The 24126-nt window shown below is 41.3% G+C and overlaps 1 protein-coding gene across 9 annotated transcripts in view; it reads right to left on the bottom strand.

The window, feature by feature from the left end:
• Ptprz1 (protein tyrosine phosphatase, receptor type Z, polypeptide 1) overlaps nucleotides 1–23804 on the bottom strand; it is a 177602-nt gene extending 153798 nt beyond the window's left edge. For 4 of the 9 annotated variants that reach the window (XM_006505013.2, XM_006505014.4, XM_006505015.4 and 1 more), the window contains exon 1: nucleotides 23235–23804. In XM_006505013.2, coding sequence (XP_006505076.1) covers nucleotides 23235–23292 — 58 coding nt within the window. In that variant the 5' untranslated portion in view covers nucleotides 23293–23804. The remainder of the gene's footprint in view (nucleotides 1–23234) is intronic. The other 5 variants (NM_001081306.1, NM_001311064.1, NM_001361349.1 and 2 more) reach the window with 2 other exon arrangements.
• Between the last annotated feature and the right edge of the window lie 322 nt (nucleotides 23805–24126).

Below are 24126 nucleotides of genomic sequence, written 5' to 3'. Positions count from 1 at the left end.
AAATGTTGCTACCTTGTAGCTTGAAAAGTAAGATAGGATGAAAGAGAGAAAAGAAGGCAGTGTTGGAATAGTCTCACCTAGAAAAACTTAAATTATAGCCATGAGTTGAGAATTTATGGCGGTAAATATACAGACTGTACACCTTGGACTTTCTGAGTTCCTTCTGGGCCATCATCCCTTGAAAGTCCCTTGTGCATTATGTCATTAGCTACTCTATTTTGTGCCCTACTTTATTTATTAGTGTGTATGTGTTTGTGCTTATGTGTGCACACGTGTGTACGTAGACATGTGTGTGTGTGTGTGTTTGTGTGTGTATACATACCCATGGGAATATGAGGGTAATGTTTTAAGTTTTCCTCATTTACTTTCCACCTCAGTTTTGAGATAAGGTTTCTAGCTGAACCTAGAGCTAGACTAACAGGCTAAGAACTTCCAGAATCCTCCCATTTCTGCTAATGGGATTACAGGGCAGCTGATGCACTCGGCTTCTTATGTATGTTCTTATGTAATCTGAGCTCAGGTCCCCATGCTCACATGGTAAGCACTTTACTAGCTGAGCTGTCTTATCAGCTCCCCTAACTTACTTCTTACTTATGTGCTTTATATTACGTTTTGCTTAAGGATAATTCACTTTAAGCACTTGCTAAAAGATTCCCATTGACTTTTTGAATCGACCATTGTGGCAACAGGACGGAGGCTGGAGGAGGGAGGGTCCGCAATGGAGTCATGGAATCCCACAACAAATCTCAGGAAACGGGACTCTGGAGATCAGCATCAGGGCGCAGCTCTGAGTTTCTTGCCCAGCTTATATATGCTCATATACAGTGTTTGAGCCAATCCAAAGCCCCTAAATCCTTGGTCCAGCATATCTTGTCATGCCTTCACCATGTTCCAATGAAAACCCTGCCTAAGGAAGCAACTCAGAAGGAGTGGGGGCTGCATCTTCACATGTGAGGACTTCCGTGAAGATGGTGGAAGCCGCCATCGCCCTGGTCTCAGTACCTTTCTGCTGTCCCACCAGTTTGCTGAGAGCCATCTTAGATCTAATGCTGTATGTAGCAGATCAGGACTCTGAGGAGTTGCAGGAGACTGTGGCGTCTCACTCTCCATCCCACTTTTTCCTTTGTAGGGTTGACCTCCACACCCCCCACAGATTATAAATAGGAATATCTTTCTCTTTGCTTTTAGAGTGGCATCCAACCTGTTCTAACATAGATTAACAAATCACCAAGCATCATTATTTGAGCAGATATTTCAGTTCCTTCAAAAGAACATATTCAAATGTATTCCCCTACCAACCTGAAACAGTTGCAACAATGTAAATGAATTTAGCACTATTCTAGCATGGAGGACAATAGTAATTTTTAAAAATACTTTATTTTTAAGATTTATTTATTTTATTTATATGAGTACACCGTAGCTGTTCTCAGACACATCAGAAGAGAGCATTGGATCCCATTACAGATGGTTGTGAGCCACTAGGTGGTTGTTGGGAATTGAACTCAGGACCTCTGGAAGAGCAGTCAGTGCTCTTAACCACTGAGCCATCTCTTCAGTCTGACAATAGTATTTTTTAAAAGTTAGGATTGAAAACCAACTTCTGCTTCCTCTGTTCTGGAAAATATGGTTTGGATACACAGCCAGGACGATATCTACTGCATTTCTATCCCAGCTACCAAAACCGGCAGATAACAAGATTACCCAGAAATTCCTCTAACATCAGAACTACCTTCTGAAAATGTATGAGAGCACTGGGGGTCGGAGCAAACATGTGGCCATCTTTGGTTGCGTTCTATAGAGCGCATGAATAAACTGTGAGACACACTCAACTGTTTCTTTCTCATGGTTAAATCAAATTCCTCTGAAGGGGATTCTTGTCAGTAGGAAGAGACCTATAATAGCTGAGCATGTTTTTTGACATGCCACATGCTTCTATGGCTTATTATTCTGTTGAAGTCCATACTTCTTTAGACATTTGTGGTACCATTTTCTGGAACTGTAGTTCTTTATTGTGTTATCGAAGAGTTATACGCTACATCTAACAAGATGTTTCTTTCCCAGTAAAAGTTTTTATTCTTAAGATTAAAAAACAGATTTAATGTGTCTACTATAATATCGTAAGGTATTAGAGAAAGTAGTAGGCGTTTAAAAGCCTTAGTTAAATGACTGATCAAAAGTCATGAGTAGAAAAAAATCGACCTTGCATACTATCATGCCCCTCTGCATTCCTGGCCAGACATTCATTTAGCAATTTTTGATCGCTAACTATTTTGCCCAGGAAGCAGCACACATTGATTCTATGTCCTCATGGGAAAGCGGCTGATCATGGACCTATGATGAGAAGGAAGACTAAGGACCATGACATCTTTGTGACTGATGAATGTTGAGACAGACAGTGGCCAAGAGGCTACACAAAATCCAAGCAGCTAACACTGTGTTCCAGAGCTACAGGAAAGAGGAATCTACAGAAGGGTGTACAGGAACAAGCACCCACACTTCTGGACACCCACACTCCTGAGCTCACTGTGGGCACCCACATTTCTGACAGCACCATAGCAACACCAAACCTGAGTCCAAGTATCAATTTGAGCAATACGAGATTCTGGGTCTTCAAGAAAAATGTATTTTCTGATATAGAGATCAGTTCTTAGTTATACTGTAAAGTGTTTGTGCTAAAATGAACTATGTCAAACCGATTTCAAACCCTAATTCCTCCCATGATTTTCTGTCGATCTCATTGCCACTGAAGGTGACAGGGGTTAAAGGGGTAGAGGGCTTGAGCAGGAGCAGATTGAGAACAGATTTATACTCTTCCATCTCCCAATTGTGGATGGATGGAAACTAAGGCAGCAGCAATGTAAAATGAAAACAATAATGTTGATCCCAGTACTCTAAAGATCATATGAAAACACAATATTGAGTGAATATCTCAAAGGATCATTACTAATGTGACAATATTAACCAAGCTGTTTCCTCTCCTCATATAGGAAATATCCAATATTATGAAATAAATTCCTGCCAAATTAAAAACTCAAGCATATTGCCAATGGTAAGAAAAATAAATAATGGTCATGAGTAATGGAACACCACACATCCATGACTACAGTTAAAACGACTCAGTGTCTAACATACACTCCCAGATGTAGCAAATGGAATGGTAGTTTCTGGGGCTTTGGTGAGAAGGGTATATGAGTTGATATTTTTTGAGAGTTTCTGAATTTCGAGATGAAAAAGCTCTATAGACATCCTGTATATAGCATGCTTATGGTGAAGAGTACTATACTGCATAATCAGAATTTTTAAAGCATATGCTTCGTGTAATGTATTTTAAAAACTGATTTTTCATAACACTCACATAATTATTAATATCATTATACTCTTCAAATATATGTCATTAACTATAGCTATTCATAACTCTATTATAAATTATGTTGATCTGATAATTACTTAAAGACACCCACAACTAAGCAGTCAAAGGAAAAATCAGGTTTGACTGGGAGAAAGGCAATACGATGGTTGTCTTTTAGAGAGCATAGAACATTTAGTGAGTAGGACCCAAAGAACGTGACCCAAACGGTGATACTGGCCTTCCATGTGCACCTTAAGAGATATGTGTCTGTGGACAATGGGAAGGAACACATCACAGTCACAGAAACACACCGACAAGCTTTTCTGAGATTTACTTAGCCATAGGAAGCATCTAGTGTTTTTTTTTAATTTCTTTGAAAATTGTTTTTTTTCCATTCTGATGCAAAGATTGTAGGTTGTAATATAATCTCTATCCCTCTATATATTAGCCTCTTCATCAGTGGGCTGCGTCCCATTTGTGGGTTACAATAACCCTGTAATAGTGATTGCCAAAGACTGCAGGAAAACAGATATTTACATTATGATTCATAACAGTAGCAAAATTAAAGTTATGTAATGGAAATACAAATAATTTATGGCTAGGGGTCACCCCAACGTGAGGAACTGTATTGAAGGATTGTAGCCTTAGGGTCATTGATAAGAGAATTAGATCAATCTGAGTTGTCTCCAAGGCTCTGAAATTGCCGTCTTAGACAAAGAAATCTTTGTTTTTGAGATCAGGAGTATGCAACACTAGAAGACATAAAAATGAACCTGATTACAATAAAATCGTATCCAGGTTAAGCTCCCACAGCATATGAAGAACTGAAATATATACTCTTTCATCATTCATATTTCCTTTACATGTTTCTCAATGACTATAAAAGGTGCCCTGCATTTTTGGCAGGTAGTCTGTAAGAATTTGATAATGATAATATTTTTTTTCTTAACATTATGGCCTATCCTCCTTAAAACATATATTTCTCTCATGGCTAGGGAGATGTTTCTGTGGATAAAGCACTTGGCATGCAGGCATGAGGACTCAAGTGTGGATCCTAAGAACCTAGGTAAAGCCAGATGTGCAGGTGTGCATCTGTAATCATTGCATCCCTATAGAAATGGAGGGAGGGGGATCAATCCACTATTGACTTCCTTGGTGTTTTCATTCTCTTCAGTAATTAGAGTTTGAATATCTGTCTCCAAAAACATACAACTATTATTATCTCGTGCTTATCTAAAAGAGGAATCAGGGTGAACAAGATTGGAAGAAAATATGAAGGAAAACTTGTAACTCTTATTTCTCCCATTAGAATCCATTGTTTTTGAACAGTGTCTGTTTTTTGCTCATCCTATTGCTATTTTAGAAGAGAAAGAAATAACACTACACCCCTTCAAATGGCTGAACCTCAAAATAAAAAATTTCAAACAAAAGATAGGAGCAATATATGCAAATGACATCCCCAGAGTACATAGTTTGCTCCTGTCTTCTATAGTTAAGGGGAGCAATTAGCATTTTAAATTGAATTGAAAGCTTAACCAAGAGCTACTATGCTATTATGACACTCTAGGTATCTTTTACTTCTAAGGTCTATTCATGTTCAGAGCCAAAAATTAAACCAGATTACAAGTTATATGTGAGAGAAACAAGGAACATAAATGCTCACCCCAAAGCATCAACTAACACCCGATTTCTAGTGTGCTTTGCCAATCTGAGTCAATGTGTTAGTGATATAGACATTACTGTAGTGGAATGATTTCTTTAACAATTTATTCTGAACAGTGATTAGAATTTAGAATGAAGACTTTGAAATTAGGAAGTATTAGACCAGAGTCTCATGTCAGCCAACCATTTATTAGCCCTTGGAATTTGGCCAAGATATGCAAAACCTTTTCCTTACTGTCTTCTAAGTCTGGATTCCTCAGTCACAGCATTAAAGGAGGAAAAAGAAGAGCCACTAGCTAAGAGCATTATCACACATCATTGAGAAAATTTACATGAAAGTTATGTTAGTTGTCATTAAATATTCAGGTGATTTTGGTGAGGAAATTATTAATAAGACATTTTTATAGGCTAGTGAATATACAGAAGTAGAGAGATGTTCATTAACACATGGTGGGCATGGGCAAAAATTTGTTAGAACATAATTGCCCCTATTCCACAGCAACAAAAAGTTAGCTAGGTAGCTGCCCATATTGAATAGATACCAAAGTGTCCACTCTTCCTTGTGGCAACATGGCTAAGTACTGGCAAAGTGGGGAAGCAACTTCTACACTGTGCGTCTGAAGGGAACACACAGACCCTCTTGTTGTTTTTCATTGATGGAATACTGATGTGGCTATGAACCATGCAGCATGTTTGGACAAGGATAGTGCTGTAGAGACAGGGGAACACTATATAGAAAGTTCTCAGGTTACTACCTGTGGTATAGAAGCCATGTCCACTGAGTGCAGGAACATGGCCAATCAGTGTGGGTTCACAGACTAAACAGAAAGCAAGTGAATTTCCCTGTCTGACCCATAGAGTTGAGATTTCTTCAGCATGCACTCAACCTGTATTCTAATACTCACTAGTAATACAGATAAAAGTTGTGACGTTTATTGACATGATACAATTATTCACTTTGTTTTAAATACAAACAGCAGATCACCAACCATCTGTACAAAAGCCACTGTAGAAGGAATGGGATGCCAGGTCACTGAGAGCTTCAGGAAAATTCTAGAGACGATGGCAAGTCAGAGAAAAAAAATGGAAAATTGAGAAGGACATGATCTGATTTATATCTTAGCAAACTCAGCCTGGCTGGTGGGTGAAGCACATAAATCCGGGAGACATTCATGCAGAAATGTAAGGATGAGGCAGTCAGGCAAGTGTGCAGACAGAGGCCTATGTTACCTAGCTTTCCAATACTGTAACAGAAATCATCAACCTAAAAAAAGGAGAGGTATACTTTGACCCACAGTTTCAAAAGTTACAGAATATAGCCAACTGACTCCATTGCTCTGGGCCTGTAGCCAGTTGGTGGGCATGGCAGGAAGAACATAGTAGCCACACTGACTTTCTCATGAAAAGGAGGTAGAAAGGAGAGGAAGAGCAAGAGGTGAAAGTCTAAGCATCACTTGTAAGGACACACCCCCAATGACCTCACTTCCTTCCATTACACCTCATCCCATAAAAGCTCTAGCACTTCCCAAAGGTGCATATACTAGGGATCAAGTCTTTAATGCACAGGTCTTTGGGGGTTAGTTAGGATCCAAACGATAGTACAGCCTGAAACATGAGCTCCAGGGACTGTAAGGCTAGAAGTGAGGTTATAAGAAGGGGTGAAGAAGCTGGGGGAAGGCAGTGGGGCAGAAGGAAAGGCCTCTGAGACATTTGGGAAGTCAAGGGACCAAGGCGTCTCCAGAGTTACAACTGCAGACTGTGGCTCAGCTCAGTCATGACAGAGAGTGCTGCCCATTACGTGTGACAATATCAAGGGGCTACTGAGATGGATCGGGGAAGGGTCTCACAGTGAAGGAAACCAATTCTTGTTTACTACAGACTCAAGAGCAAATGGAAGGAGAGGAAACACAGATGCTAACTGGGAAATACTGTCTAAAAGGTTAGCAGTATATGAAAGGCCAGTGGCAGAGGCAAGGGGAAGAACATTGCTCTATTCTGTTTTTATGTGTCTATGCATACTCATGTATGAGTGTGGGGCGCATGTCTACCATGCACATGGCATGTGCATATGATAAAATATGAATGGAAGCCAGAGGACAGCCTTGGCTTTTGGTTCTCATTTTCTACCTTGTTTGAGACAGATATTCACTGCTTGTTGTTACAAACTTGGGGCTAGCTGACCCACAAGTTTCTAGGGTTGTCTGTCCTCCCCCCTCCCCTCATCTTTCTGTAGAAATTCAGTGATTACAGATGCCTACCAGCACATCTGGCTTTGCCTGGGTTCTTAGGATCCACAGTCCAGTCCTCCTGCCTGCATGACAAGGGTTTTATCCACAGAAACATTTCCCAAGCCAAGAGAGAAATATTTGTTTTAATGTAGACAGGCCAATATGGTAAAACCAGTCATTAGCACTATGAAATACTAAGCTAGTCAGCTAAGAGGAAGCATCCGCGCTTTGATTACAAATGGACATAATGTGTAGACAAAAGAATCCCAGACCTAAGGAGCAACTTCTCCTAGGTGAACACCCAGTCCATTTTGCTCCATGATGACAAGGACCCTCCCCAGTCATTCAAAGCTCCCTTGCTATATTCTCACTATTGAATAGTTGCTTCTCCTTTTGACGAGAAGGTCATCCAATAGCAAGTACTTCTAAAAACAGACTATTTGTAATTTCACAACTGATATTCTTATGGCCTCTGAACTGTAACTAAAGTGGCAAATTTTTCATACCCCGTCACACTGAATGTTTAAGTGGGGCTTTTATTTGACATAAGTAATAAGCTAAATTCTTCTGAAAGCAGAACGAAAATATTCATTACTTTAAAACTCATTTCAAACCTAACAAATTCACCCCTATGCTCATGATTGCAAAACTTCAATAATCTAATTCGTTTCCTGTGTCACTTTAAAGCCCAGTTTTTTTCCCACACAAAGTTCCACAGGACCCTTAATCTTTGCTTATAGACACTAGGCAATTCTTTATTAGCACAGATGCTTCTGCTTTTAGTAGCTATTTAATGAAATGGTGGCTTTTAAACTTTTAATCACCTAGTTAATATTCTATCAAACATCACTGCTCCATCAAGCAATCTGGTTTTAGGTTTTACATCTGAGTATTGTAATTATTTCCCTCCGATGTGCTGTTTCGTCTACATTTATATTCCTTAAGGTTGTAGTGGTTGCATTTGAACACATTAAAACCTACATTCCAAGTCCTTAAATCTCCTGCAATTCAAAATCGGTCCAATTCACACTGAGTGAAAACTAATGTTTTCTTTCCAGTGTGATTATGTGTGCAAGAATATTCTCCACTCGTGCATTAGCCTCATAACTACTGAGTCACTTTATGAACAGAACACTAACTTCCTTATTATTTTACTAAACGTTTGCACCATCTTGGTGGATTTCTCTGTGCAGCCATAGAGACCTCTCTCTCTGTGCCAGAGACACGAACAAATGATGCCAGCAGCTCAGGAACTGAGTAGATGCAAAGTGTGGTGGTTTTAGAATGTCTTTCCGAGCCCCTCAACAGAGCTGACCACAACTGTGCTAATCACACTTTTTAAAGACTTTGAAATGTCAACAACCCCAGACCCCTGTCCCATGGAAAACAATTTTTGCTCTATAAATCTCTTATGCTGCTTTTTAAAAATGTGAGTCTAGACCCAGGGCATAATGAATGCTGACAATGGCAGTATTGACAGCTGCAGGTGACCCATGGGTGTGAGACACACAGCACTTTCTCCAGGCTTGAATCAAACAGGATCTCACATATCTCTGATCTTGTTCTTGGGAAAAAGGGGATAAAAGGGGTTGAGGGAACTGCTCTTGGCTGGCGCTGACTGGGGTGTTGGAGGGACGGAGAGGTGTTGTTAGTGAGAAGGATCCGGTATCGTTTTGTTTCATTAAACCTTGGCTTGACAGGAAACGTAGGGGAAACTTATCCAAAGAAATGGTGCATCCGCTGTGCAGGCCAAAAAGTAGATTCTCCCACCGCTATGTAGAATAAAGAAACTTCTAGTACTCTTTCTCTCATGTTTCTGGCCACCGTCGTCATTCTGCCCGTTTTCTGCATTCACTATTGTGCTCTATTCTAATCGCTTAATTTTCTTTCTTAAAAGTCTGAATGCCAAGAGTAAAAGCCCTTAGGAAGTTGTCCATGATTGGGTGCCAATTGGGTTCAAACCCTATATAGGCTCTTGGACCTGTTAAAATCAGAATGTGATTGGGTTGGCCCACTCTCAGTTTACGTTTTGATAAATTAGAGGAACTGGGTGAAGTTGAGGGTGAAGTGAATTCTAATCCCCTGGTGCTAAAAGTGGGATCCCAAGTTTCTTAGTCCGCTAAAGAGTGCCCTGAATGAGTTCATGGAGGGACCATCATAGTTAGCTAGATTATATTAGGTTTTCTGTCTTTGGTATGACTGTTTTGGAAGGAACTGCGCTCACATAGACTGCCAAGATATACTGGCTAACTAATATATAGGCAAGAGGTACTTCCCAGTGAATGTAAATCTTGAGGTTAGTTTCCTCAAGAGAAAGCAAACCGGAAACAACTGGAATGGAAAATTTTACGCTGCGTCCCACATCCGGAGTGAGGCGGTGTCCCGAGGGAGCAGTGATGTAATAAAAGGGTGCAAAGAGGATACAACCAGAGATTTAGGAGGTCAGAAGCCACCACTGATTGGTCACTATCTTGAGTCAAGGGGAGCAAGCCATGTATGAGGACTGAAGGGAAGGTAGAGAAGTAACCCGGGTTGTTCAGCTCTTGAAGCACCTTGGACACCCTGAGAAGAGCGTCACAGGACATCCAAAGTCACGCGGACCGGGGTGGCTTTCCCAGGCTTGGCTACTGTAAACACAAAATCTTACCCAACGTTTCCTCAAAGGTTTCTGTGGTTGGAAACTCTGGCAAACCTCATTGTGTTTCACTACAAAAGATTTCCTTCTTAGACTGTGAAAGCACAAAGCCTTCTTAGGACACGAGTCCCTTAAGTTATTCCCACGTCCATGGCTACAAACTTGCAAAAATATTGTTTTTAATGTTGGTCTTGGAAAAATAATGATGTACATTAAGACTCCCTAAGATGGATGCTCACTGCATTGGATACGTTTCCTAGGCCCAAAGCAGGCAGATTTGTACCTATTTTCGTGGCTCTGGGTTGGTAATGTTTCTTACAGTGAAACTTTCCATTTGTATTTTGGTTAGTTATTATGTATTTCTGGGATTTCCAGGTGATGAAAAAAGACATATATAATATGTGTGAAACCTTTTCATTTCTTATGACTGAGTTCGCACAAGAAACTTGTGAGGGATACTTAATGGAGATTTCAGCTCCAGTCTACAAATTCTAAGTTGACATGTACACATGTTAGTATTTTCTCATTGAAAGTTCCTAGTTCATCCTCTTGGATGTACTGGGTCAGTTTATCGTTGTTGACCTATTTTCTATTTGTTGTCTCAAGCAGAGCAATCACCCACACAGATCTCCATCAGACTGCCAGTTTTCACCCAAAGACTCTCATCAAATATCCAGCATTCCTGTGTTTTCATAAGTGAAGACTTAGGGCACAGAGGCACAGTTTGCCAGGAGGAGACCTGACTTGCCTCGTGGGAAAAAGACTTAGCAGCTAAGCTTGCAGTAGAGAAACTGGCTGAGCATCTCATCTTTACTTGCCTGAATGCCATCACATCTCATAAAATTCTAAGAGCTAAAGACCCCCACTTTCCAGTTTCCAGGTGCCACAGACTCTCAACCTTTAAATGTAAAAAATGCCGAAAGAAGCTGCTGCCAAGAAGTGAATCAGAAGGCTGTCTTATAGGCATCTTGCCATGGGCAGAGAAGTTTGTATAAAATCTAGAATTCACTGAGGAGTATGCAAGCATTTTGTGTTTTGATTAATTCTGCCAAAAATACTGAACAGTAAGAAAGTGCTGAAAGATTAGCAAGGAAATATCTTGGGATCGCTGTCAAGAGGGAGGCATCTCTGGGCACTTTATCTGATGGGGTAGACGGAGTCCAGATTGTGCTGTGTCTTATAGGATTTCAGGGCAGCATGCCCTACTCACTCGTGCCTCATTAAATGTGATTTCACTCTTCGCACAATTCGCACAATCAACTTAGCAGGCGGCATTTCTATCTATTTTCATATTTTTTCCAGAGAAGCCTAAAATTTCAGGTTTACTGGCCAACTAACATCGTCGTAGTCTACAGAGCTGGCGTTCACCTTGTAATGGCAGCTCCTTCTGCCAATAGTTAGGCCTCACAATAGAACAGGTCTAATTGTACATGTCATGATATGTGTTGCTAGCACGAGATATGGGGCAGAATGCACATGAAGGTTTTAACTCATATAGTTACTTGACTGTTTTCCTAGCTACATGATTATTTTGAATGTGCTGAGAGGAAAACTGAAAACTAAATGCATTTCAGAGTAAAGATGCAAAACTCAGTGAACTTTTGCTCAAGGACATGAGTAAATAATCTATGATATGAAATTAATAATGTAGGTTTTTTTCTGTTATTTCCTCTTTCTCTCTCTCCCTCCCCCCCCTTCTCTTTTTCCCTCCCTCCCTCGGTGTCTCCCTCCCTCCCTCCCTTCCTTCCTTCTTCTTTGCTCTTTGTTTATTGTTAGTGTTTATTGTATTTGAGGCAAAGTCTTCTGCTACGGCCTTGGCTGGAGTGGAACTTGCTACACAGACCAGGCTGGTCTCAAGTCTATAAAAGTCTGCCTGAGCAGAAAACACAGGGACACAACAGAGGCTTATGTTGTAAACTGAAACAGCAAACTGTCTGTACAAAAGAAAGAAAGAGGGTCTGTTCACATGCTCTCCTAACTTTAACAAAGTGTATTTACACTTTTATTTTTACCTCTCCTTTTTTCTGACTTGATTTGACCATATTACGTTTTTCATCTGTAACCAGATTTACCTCTCAAAGATGGAAAATACTGATTCAAGCCCAAATGGACTGCAGAGCACACAGCGACTCCTCAGCATGCACCTGCAAAGCGCCTCCTAGTTTTCCTTCTCACTAACCCCAGCTCCTGTTGAGATGACAGAACCAACTCAGGTCACAGGGAGCAACAGACATTCTGTTTATCTTTCTTCTTCTTGGGTCCAGGAAAAATTCAGGCCCAGAACTATCAAGAGTATGTCTAGAGGGATAGCTCAGCAGTTGAGAGTACTTGTGGCTCTTTCAGAGGACCCAAGTTTGATTCCTGGAACCCACTTCTGGAAGATCACAACTGGCGGTAACTCCATCTAGCTCCAGGAAATCTGACACCATCTCTGGCTTTTGCAGATGTGGATATAAGACACATCACTTTCACACAGATACTCAGGAATACATGTAAATAAAAATAATAAAATGAAATCTTTAAAACAAATCAAAGTGTGTGCTAGAATTAATCTGAATAGTTTTTGTAAAAGATATTGTTTTAATACTTAAGCACATTTCCATTTTGAGCAACAAGAAAGGTACATATATATTTATGCCTATTCATGTGAACATGTATTTATAAATCTTAATTAATTTATGCACGAGTACATAAGCCTATATAACCATATATTTATAATATAGTTGGATAACTGTAAATATATGACTATTATGTACCCCTTTTCCATTCTGAAAGTCATCAAACAAAAGCTGACCACAACCAAACATATCTTATATACAGTCACTAATTTTTTAATAGATTTTTATATAATATATACTTATATTACTTATGGAAACCTGTGCTTACATTTCCATTACATATGGTAAAATAAATTTAAATTTTGGTTTTGTTACTACTTTCTTCCTTCCCTAAGCTGTATGATTCCTCAGTTTACTATTTAATGTATTATAAGTATATCTTAAAGGAACAAGACAGTAAGTAATAACATTCTATTGTATTGTTCAATCATTAACAACCGCACGTCAATCTTGATATGCAAGTGTGAGGTTCTAAGTTCAAGTTTCCAGGAAGAATCTGTGTAAAAGGTCTGCATGGTAACACATCTGTAGTTCCAGAGTTCCTTCAGCAAGATAGGAGGCAGAGATGGAGAATTCCCAGCAGCTTGTGTACCATCCGGACTGGATCACGCAGGAGCAAATAACAACAGCAGAAAAGATTCAATCACAGTCAAGGTGGATGGATAGGAATGCTATCCTCTGACCCTTTCATACATGCCATGGCAAGCACACACTACACACACATGTAGGGTGTAGGGTGCTCTCTCCTCCCTCCCTCCCTCCCTCTCTCCCTCTCAGGAATAAACTTCAAAGCAAAATCAGGGAGGCGCAGTCCACCGATTGTTTCCTGTTACCCTGTCTTTAATGTGCAGGCCGCACTGTAAGCAGCTTCCAGAGACATGAATTTATGAGAGATGACTATGATATATGTCAATTCAAATGAACTGATGGATAATTAAGAAAGCTACTGGACCAGCATCCTGCTGGCTGCAACACTACAAGAGTGTATATGTGGCAGAGGCAGGCGGATTTCTGAGTTCGAGGCCAGTCTGGTCTACAAAGTGAGTTCCAGGACAGCCAGGCTATACAGAGAAACCCTGTCTGGAAAAAACCAAAAAAAAAGAAAAAAGAAAGAAAGAAAGAAAGAAAGAAAGAAAGGAAGGAAGGAAGGAAGGAAGGAAGGAAGAAAGGAAGAAAGAAAGAAAGAAAGAAAGAAAGAAAGAAAGAAAGAAAGAAAGAAAGAAAGAAAGAAAGAAAGAAAGAAAAGAGTGTTTATCTGTGCTCACTATGGAAAGGACACAAGCGTGGGTATATTTGTGTGGACACCATGGAAAGGACACAAGTGTGGGAGTTTGAAGTCAATGAAGTGAACTGTGTCAAGGTGGGTGCTGCAGATGAACCTGATGCTATCAATCTCTTCACATCCTCTCACCCCTAAAATGATGTCGCTTTGTTGACGTTCTGTCTATTATCTCTACAAGCAGCAGCACTTGCTGAGATTGCTCTGCTTCCTGCCCAAGTCACTGAGTTCATCAGGTTGGAGGGAGGTCTTGCTTCAAGGCCCCGGGCTCATTTTAACCTACTTAGTTTTATTATTCAATCAATATGTAAGCTCATGCTACGACCCTTCTCTCTGTCCCTCTGTGTCCTTGTGCTAGCTTGCTGTCTTCACTTTTCCTTCTTGGATATCTCTCTGAACCTCTATGTTCCTTTCGACATCTTTCCCTTCCCAGGCCAGGCACTCCCTCCAGGATCACGGACACTTTGTTCTCAGACAATGGCATCACATGTTATCAAATACATCAATGCTATTGAAGTCAAGCGACATGATCCATGTGAAAGTGCTTGCTAGGCTGTGGTCCTGTCACCCTTCGAACCACTTAGCAAATTCCACAGTGCCACCACTGAAGCAGCCTCTCTCTCACCTTGCTTCAGTTTCCTCCTCTGATACCCAAGGTGTCCCAGTATCTAAAGACCTGAGCAGGGGTGCTGGGTCAGCAGGGGTGCTTGCAGTAGGAGAATGAGATCTGTAACCCCAGTGTGGAGGAGTAGGCAGGTGGCGCTCTGTGATTGGATGGTCAGCTAGTCTAGCTAAAATGACAAGAACTGGGCTCAGTGATAAACCCCATCTCAAAACAAAAGGTGGAAAAGTGAGGTGAGAAAATATCCTCACTTCAACCTCTGGCTCCACATGTGTCCACAAAGTTGACCAGGGGAGCACATCACATACAAATAACACACTCTCTCTCTCTCTCTCTCTCTCTCTCTCTCTCTCTCTCTCTCTCTCTCTCTCTCTCTCTGTCTCTGTCTCTGTCTCTGTCTCTCTCTCTTCTGTGAGTTTTGTGCTTCTGTGAGTGCCTTTGTAGGCCCTTACTCATTTTGCCCCCATAGTGACCATGAAAGTCTTTTTGTCAGTCCTTCTGCATGGTGTACAAAGAGCTATGTCTTCCAGAAACAGATTCAAACTATATATGTATATAATATATATATCTATATCCCCACACAATCCATCTGCAAAGTTTTTCATGCTAGGAAGCTACTTATATATATATTGTGAAGTTTTAATTAACTACTATGGATATATCATCTCTAGAGGAATATTTATCTCAGTCAAGTCCCACAACATCATATCTATTTGTGCTTATGTTATCATTACTGAGTATTAGTATATTGAAGAAGAAATCTGACCATACATGGAAAAAGTCCATCAATAGCTTTTAAGTGGAAGTTACTAGGGCTTTTGAAACTGTGTAAAATGCAGATAGCCAAGACATAATAAATAATTGATATTTTCTTTATAAATTGTATCATTCATAATTCATACAATGATAATTTTTAGCTTAGAGACAACATAAAATAGATAAAATAGAAGGGAGATATAGCTAAATCTTGTATTAACAATGAGTAGAAAATACTAACACTAACTAGTTCTAGTGAATAATTCATGAAGAAGACAATCCTGGGTACCACTAAGAATATGCATCACTGGCACATGAAAAGATAATAGACTTGAACCTTTGTATCAACTCCAAGGCTCTTGACCTCCTAAGTCTGGCTTGCAGACTCTGAGGTCAGTGCTTCAGTCCATGCTCCTCTTCTAGGGTTACTCTAAAACTGAAACTACATTAAGAAGAGGAAAGAGGGCTGGGACATTTTCCAGGGCCTTTGTCCCTTGCAACTGGTTTTGCTTTAGCAAGCATATAACCTGCCAGTGTCTCGACCTGCAGAAAAATGAACTAAGATTAGTAGTATCATGAGGTTGGCCTAGATCTGTGGTTTTCAAACCCTGACTGTGTCCTCCAGTCACCTGAAGTGTTTTAAGAAAACATCCTTACTTGACTACGGCACTCAGACATTACAGTATGCTGGGCTAGAAGCTGTTGCTTAGCTCAGGGTACTATAACAAAATACTTTAGAGTGGATGGGTAAAACAACAGGCATTTGTTTCTTGCAGTTTTGAAGGCTAGAAAGTCCAGTATCAAAGGGTCAAGAGATTTGATCCTGATGAAGGCTTCCTGTGGCTTTCAGATGGCTGGCTTCTTGCTGTGCTTTTACAGAATGGAAAAAGACTGCTCTTGTCTCTTCTCTCTAAGGGCATTAATTTCTTTTGTGACAGCTTGGACCTCATGGCCTATTTACTCATCAGAAATCTCATTTCCAAGTACCATAGTCCTGATAGGGATTCAACTCAGAATTTGGAGGGCAAGCACACAATGGCACCTGTCAGGTCTAAAACGTAGTCAGGCTTAAGAACTCATGACCTCAGTCAAGGTCTAGTCACATTTTTACAAGAAAAAATACCATGAGACTAATGTCTTATGTATTCCTCAATGCCAAGATGACGGCTCTTGGGGGCAGTCCTTGATTTTGTACAACTCTATATAACAGGTGACACCTTTATAGGCTCTATTCAAGAAAATGTGTAGGTTAAAGTGGATGACAAGTTAGTTACAGAAATCAGATTTAATCAGGTGATGATGTGACTGAATACAATGAGAACATCAGGAAAGGTATTAGTATCTGCCCAGCATTTCAATGTATGCAGTCAGGATTCACACAGAAACAATGATATCTGCTTTAAATGGCCATTTTTTTCAAGTGTAATATTTTTCTATTTATTCGTACTCAAGATGCCAAGTTAATCAGCTCCAGTAAAGATCTAGTAGTAAGACCCATGTTTACAAGGAGAGAGAGAAAGAGAGAAATAGAAAGAGAGAGAGAGAAAAGAGAGAGAGAATCTCCAAGAGTGAAAAGCTACCTGTAGCCTAGTCACTCTTATAAATAATTTAAACCAACTTCCTTCTTTGCAACTCATGAGTAAATTATTCTTTCCAAAAATGTAAAACACTTATTTCCAAAGAAACATAAAATGCATGCTTTATGAACATTCACACAAAATGACTCACTCTTATTGAATCAAACCAAAGAGTTCACATCAACCAAGACCCTGAGTAATTGAGTTTACTTTAATATCTGAGCATATATCAGAAGAAAAAAGACAACCAGGTCTATTTTATCATACAGTAATTTTGAGTAGAAGCATCTGTTGACCTATCCTTTTAAAATGATGCTAACCACTAAGCCCTCCAAATTATATTAGCAAAGTAAAAATATGTTTGCTAATGGCATCAAATACCATCACTTTCCTCCCTATCTAACTCTTCATCAATATGTGGGAAAAAATGTGCCAAGTTTGATTGTTTAAATCCATGCTCAAAGGAAGTGAAGGCTGAAGAGGAAATACCCTCAAAAAGGAAAAAATAAAGAGGGAGGGAGGGGAACATGAGAAGAATATCAGAAAAATATCATAATGAAAGATCAGATCTCCTTCATGTCTCCTTTAGAGCCATGTGACAATATCTCCCCTGTCCAAAGTCTCCCCCCCTCCACATTTGAATTAAGCTCCATTAAAACAAGAGCATACTCAATACACACTATATGTAAGGTGGAACTATGACCTACATTTCATCTCTTAGGAGTATTAAGAAAGTGAGAGGGGAACTGTTAAATCATGCATCTTGAGACGCCACTGTCCTTGCCATCCTCATTGTGGTTGTTTTGTTTTCAGCACTGTCTTGGGCCACCAACCTCTCATGACCAGCTTGATAGGATTTAGTCAATATCATGGTTTGGGGTTGATAGAAAGTTAAGTCTTGATGGGTAAGATTCTTCATTTATTTTTACGCCTGACCACTCTTCGTCCCCTTGTCCTCTTCTCAATAACACATGAGGAGCACACACACACACCCTGAACCCTGGGACAGCTAGGTTCACTCATCAACTCATTCACAATTAAATGCTCACTTATGGCTGTCCTGGCAACTGTCCATGCACTATTAAGTACACATACTTTACTTTCTATGTACATATAGTGTCTGGATCTAGGTAATCTTTAAAGGACATCTGAGAGAATCACTGAAAATGAGACTCTGGTGCTAAAACAGGCATTAATGATGAACAGGTCAAGGTAATGTTGAACAAAATCTTGACCTAGAAGAGAACCAAAGGAAAGACAAACAGAAATTGGCTCATCTCAGTAATATTAAGTTAACCCCGAGGCCTTGAGCATTAAGGACTTACTAAACATGTCCTCTAGGTGCCGGGACTAAGAAGCTAATGATGACCACAACACAGTCTTGAGAAGCTGCTCCCATTGGGAAGACAGACAGATAAACTATAAGAAAATACAGCGTGTGGTAAAAAACAGATTATGAAAAATGTAGTGTGAGAACAGATCAATCACATGTAAATCGCCCATTGTGAATGACAGTTTATAAGGAAGTAGCCATTAAATTTTCTTTAGCCATTACACATAACCATTATCATGTCTCAGGATGTTTGTACAGTTGACATAAGGCAGTTCAGAAATAGCTGCATCCAGAAATCAATAGTTCAAATAATTCTAATGACTTTAGAATTCCTAGTTGAGTTGATAACTTCTTATGAGGACAGAAACTTTTTTATTTTACCATTGTCTTAAAACAGTGTTGTTCTATGGATATTCTTTATATGTGTGTGCAGGTACACACATGCACATGTGTGTGCACATATGCAGAGGTCAAAGGATAAACTCAGAGGTCATTCTTCAGGTACTACTCAATTTTACTGTGACAGGGTCTCTCATTGGCCTAGAGCTTTGCCTAGTAGGCTGGGCTGTTTGTTCAATAGGCTCCAGGGTCAGACTTTCTCCACCTCTCATCTCACCCACCATTAGGATTACAACTACAAACCAGAACACATGGCTTTTATATGAGCTCTGAGGACCCAAATTCGGGTCCTCGCGATTACAAGGCGAGTCCTTTGCCAACCGCACCATCATCTCCCAATCAGTAGATTGAGAAGAATATCAGAGAAATATCATAATGTAAGACTAAATCTCCTTAACTTCTCCTTTAGAGCCATGTGACAATGGTTCCCCATCCAAAGTGTGTGTGTGTGTGTCACCATTAGCAAATTGAATGAATGAGTGGAAGAATTTTAAATTATTTGAGAGTTAACACACTCACTAGAGTTTGGGGGAGGGCATTTCCATTTCATGATGTTGTATTGAGACAGTTTTGTTTCACTTTGTAGAAAAAGCTGCTGTACTGGAGCTCACTACCTCACCCAAGTTGCTCTTGAACTCACAGCAGCCCTCCAGCCTCAGCCTAACAGGTGCTGGGCTTCATGCATGGCTTACAAATGAGATTTAGAGATCTTCGGGATGGGATTGAATCAGAACAGGTGGGTTGGGGTTACAAGTGTCAGGACTCTGTGCTTAGCACTGCTGATTTCTTAGTATGCAGCCAACAACAGTAAAGGAAGAAAGACAGTAGTATGGAGGGGCTGCCTTCATTGCATGATCTATGGATTTGTCACTATTTTCAAGACTGCATTGAGACAATTGTTATTGTTACCTAAAAATGATAGACTGTGCTTAAATTTTTAAAAAGGAAATAAAGGCTATATGGGAACATTTAAGAAAAGCCTCCGAGTGCATTTGCAAGAAAGCAAACAGGACTGAAATTCTGCATTTCATCCTGGGATGTGTGCCTGCACATTCTCAATAGGAAAAGCTGTCCTCCGGAAGGAGCACAGAAAGGGTCACCAAGGTGTGCCTCTTAGAAGGCAGAGAAGGGACATCAGGAATCCAAGATCATCCTTGGCTAAATAGAGCTTTGAAGGCCTTCCTGCTACCTAAGACCCTGTCTAAAACAAACCAGCCAACCAAACAAACAAAGAAAAATGCAAACAAAAAAGGACAAAAGATAAACCACAGAAAATAAAGTCTCCAACTTGGAAGAGACAGAGGCCAGCTAGGCTGTGTGATGCCAAAGAGTCATGTGACATTTGTGTGCCTGTTTCTTCAACTTCAGATGCGGGGTGGGCGTGGGGGACAAAAAATGGGAAGATGGATGCTACTATCATGGGGGTGGCATTAAGTGGATGCTGGAGCTGTTGGCGAGTGGGTCTAGAGCACCCAATTTATGTCCACAAAGCCTTTCCCTAATGTGCTGTAGGCTTGGCTGACAGAGCCATTTTACAAAGTAAAAAAAGGTTAGCAAACAAGCACTCAAATTGAGCACCCAAGACAGATCCACTGAGAGCTTCCTGAAGTTTCAGGAGGAAGCAGCTTGTGCTTCCAGAAAAAAAAGAAAAAAAAATTTTTTTACCAGAAACAAAATTGTCACAACATACAATTTTAAGCAAGATCCTTTCTAGTATAGATGTGCAAGTAGAAATGAACTTATAGATGAAGTGATCTCTCCTGCAAACGTCCCTTTTGAGAATAGCCTTGCTGTGCAGAGAGACAGAGATCCCACCCGCAGAAATGCATTCTCATGCTAGCCAAACGTAACAAATTTCCTGAATGGGGACTAGTTATTATTTGGAGGAAGCAGGAGTGTTTTGTGTTCGCTGTATAATTTGCTATAGAGGACAAACTGAGAGTCAGAACTGAACAAGACTCCTGGAATCACACCCAGAGTGACTGAAGTCATAATTACTACAGGGGCTGTAGGGGTATTCTATTTTTTTAACATAGCCCCCACAGCAGTAGACCTGACTAGGAAGTTTAGAATCAGGTTCATTACCTATCTAACAAGAGTGTGTACTTTGAAGTAGCTCTGCAACTTGCTTGCTTCTAGATCCTGAGGTCTCATGAATGAAAAGAAGTGATTGTTAACAGTCCTTCAAACCCCTTGGTTTTCTCCATAACACACAGTCTTACCTTCTTATGGGAAAGTCAATGGTTTGTCTGCCTGGTTTAAACCATTGGGACACCTAGGACACAAAACGTGGTACTACCCTGATCACAGAGGGGTTCTTCACTGTAAGCAATGAGTACCTTGGTGAATTGAACATTCCTGGATAATGGTACGTCTGGTGGTCTAATTATGTCAGAATTGCTACCTACACCACATCTCAGTCTGTCCTCAGACCTTTTGTTGAGCACATTTTATGGGTGGCATGGTACCTAGATGGCTCCAAAGGCACTGAAGATGAGAAATAAATACATCCATAAACACTGATGTATAGATGGTGGCGGCATTAAAGAGGAGGCTGAATTTTTCATTCATAGATAATATGCCTCAGTTTTCTACAATATGCTACACCAAGGGCAATATATCCATGTGATTTGCCTGTGTTCCCAGGACAACTTATTTATAGCAATGTAAAAGCCTGGTTTAAAATGGTGAAGGATAACATAGGCATCTCGTAGTAGTAGTAGTAGTAGTAGTAGTAGTAGTAGTAGTAGTAGTAATAGTAGTAGGGCAGGGAGAGAGAGAGAGAGAAAGAGAAAGAGAGAGAACCCATATTTCATTTCTAATAGGCAGTCTTAGATTTAATGCTATTGTATAAGCTTGTAACAGTCTTAAACAGTGCATTCAGTTCTTTCCCCTTGCATTATATATCTTCAAAGGCATGTGTCCAATCAGCTAAAATGTATGCAACCCTAAGCAGGCTACAAATAATGCCTTACTATGGGAAAATAAAACAACAACAACAACAAAAAAATCAACTTTGGGAATGTGTGATTTGCATATAATGGGATCTGGCTAGTCATAAAAAGTGATGAGGTTGGATACATGCTAAGACATGAGTTCACCTTGAAAACATTCTGCTAAGAGAATGAAGCCAGACCCAAAAAAAAAAAAAAATTGCTGCATGTTTCATGATTCTGTTCAGACAAAATGTCCAGAGCAGGCCGATCAATAGACACAGAGGTTGAGCAGGAAACCTTAGTTAGTGATCAAGGAGGGCTGATGCCATGCTCTGGGATCAGATGTCAGTGATAGCAGACAACTCTGTGAATATAGTAAACACCACTGAACATTGTGCTTCAAACAGATACATTGTGTGGCAACTAATGTTTCTCCTCAATTAAAACCAGTCCTAATGTAGTCTTGGGCTTGTGTTTTGCTGAAGTGCAGAGTAATACTGTAATTTGCTTCCCTAATGCTGTAAGATCTCCTTAAACAATAATTTAAGTATCAAGAGGACCTGGCTTTGTTGCTAAAATGTCTGTGGCTGGAATGTGGAAATGTCAATTCAACAGGTATGGATTGGAAGAACATTTCTAAAGAACCAGAGTCCTTGGGATTCAACAACCAACTTCAAGCCTGCCCTGTCAGGGAAGGTCAGGGGATCTGTCAGCTGAGTGGCTGCCTACAAGGCATTGGCCAAGACGGCTCTGAATACTTTCACCAAGCCTTGGGGATTGAGGTTAGGTGAATACTCAGAGTGGATTACAGGCAGTCATCACCATAGTGACCTACACAAGTCTCATCAGTCAGAACTAGAAATGACTTCTGTTCGCGAAGGTGCTAAGAGGAGCACTCTCCATCGGATTGGAAGTGCATGTTTAATATATCCTTTATTATAAACGAAATTTAAAAGTGGGGCTATAGGACTGATGGGAGCTAAACAGTTATACTCACAAATCGAGGTACACATTCTAATTTTTAGGTCAATGTCTTCCAACAGGCATTTGAAAGGGGCTTTTAGTAGTTAAAATAAGGAAACAAAACAACAAACAAAACAAAAGACAGGTTTTACTTTTTGTTTTCTTTTTAGAAACCTAAGTCTGCACCCTCATTCCCAGTAAATATTCACACCGTTGACTGCAGAGAGTAATATCCACTTAACACTTGTAAGGTTCGGACGCCTGCGAAGGTGCTGTGTCCCTGTTCGCCCATCACCTGCAGCTCTTCTCTCTGGAAGCTGGGGGCAGAATGCTCATAGAGATTTGACTGGAACTTTTTTGTAAGTGACTGCCTGGACTTGAACGTGACTAAATTGAAAGTACTAGAAAAGTCAGGTCGATGCTTGTTCAGCTCAGTGCCTTTCAGGTGCGTGTGCGTAATTCAAGACAGACACGTGTGCCTTCCGTTCAAGTCCACAGTACTACAGTGGCAACATAGAAAGGAACGTTTAGGTCGCAGCCCCTCGCCACTGCTGTAGTGTATTTCTAGTCACCGACTCATTCTCTTATGTAGGTCTACAAGGCTATTTCCACTTTTTGCAATATGGAGAGCACGCATGCGAGGGGACCCTGACAGGCGGCGACCTCCTGTGTCTAGGTGTCCTGACCAAAGGAGTCTCAGTAGAGGGACCCAGCAGGTGGTAGTTGAGGGGATGAGGGCGCAGCCGGTGCAAGTGACATCGAAAGGTTCGGGATAACTCTTCTTGGGGTGCTACCCAATGTTCTGAAATCCCCCACCCAAGCTGCGTCCCAGAGACTGAGCCCCGCGCGGGTGCCCCGCCGAGGTCCTATCACTTACCCAGGCGACACAGGCACAGGAGCTGAACGCACGCGAGGAAGCTCTGCAGGATTCGCATCTCCAGCCCGGTCCGCGGCCCCTCGCCAGCCGCAGGGGTACAGCTTAGGGTACAGAGGGTGGGGACACCGAGGCAGGGGACGCCGGTGACTGGCCAGGGTCTAGGTGAACGAGTGATAGAGAGAGAGAGAGAGAGAGAGAGAGAGAGAGAGAGAGAGAGAGAGAGAGGAAGAGAAGAGAGAAGAAGAGAATACAAGGCTAGGCGGCGCGTGGGTGCGGGGACCGAGCCTGGACCAAGCGCCTGGCTTCAGGCGGGACGCTGTCCCCTGCCTGAGCGGGCTGCAGCGGCCAGGATCTGAGCGCTCGCAGCGCAGCGGCGCGGAATTGCGGGGACGCGCTCCGGGCTGGGCACGCGCAGTGCGCGGGGGCGGGGGAGCAGGAGCGCAGGCGGGGGCCGGGGTCGCGCAGCAGCAGAAAGAGGGGCGTGGCGGGGCCCAGCCTGTCCCAGCCCCGCGCCCCTCCCCCGCCCAGGGCTGGAGGTGGAACCCGCTGGGGCTTAGAATCTTCGCGGTGAAAAAGGTCTCTTCATTAAGGCTCCTTCACCCACTAGGAAGACACAAGAGGAGGCTGGGTCCCCATTGTCCCGCACAGCTTGGGGCCGACCTTTTGACTTCACCCCTGGGAAAGTCTTTTTTCTTTGTTTATTGTCGTCTCTGCAGTTACCAAGATGGTCCTATCCGGAAGGGTTGAAGGGGGCCTGGGTAAACTGAGCTCTCCCCGCCCCCCTTTCCATTTTCTTAGTGAGTAAAGTAGTTCCAGCTCCCATTACCATTAGGGTAGTTAAGTCCAATCATTTGCAGCACTACTGTGACCATTTGGTCCTGGCTGACCCTTC

The sequence above is a fragment of the Mus musculus genome, chromosome 6 (genome assembly GCF_000001635.26).
Source record: "Mus musculus strain C57BL/6J chromosome 6, GRCm38.p6 C57BL/6J".
In the NCBI taxonomy this organism is placed as follows: domain Eukaryota; kingdom Metazoa; phylum Chordata; class Mammalia; order Rodentia; family Muridae; genus Mus; species Mus musculus.
This window is presented reverse-complemented; position numbering and strand designations above follow the sequence as displayed.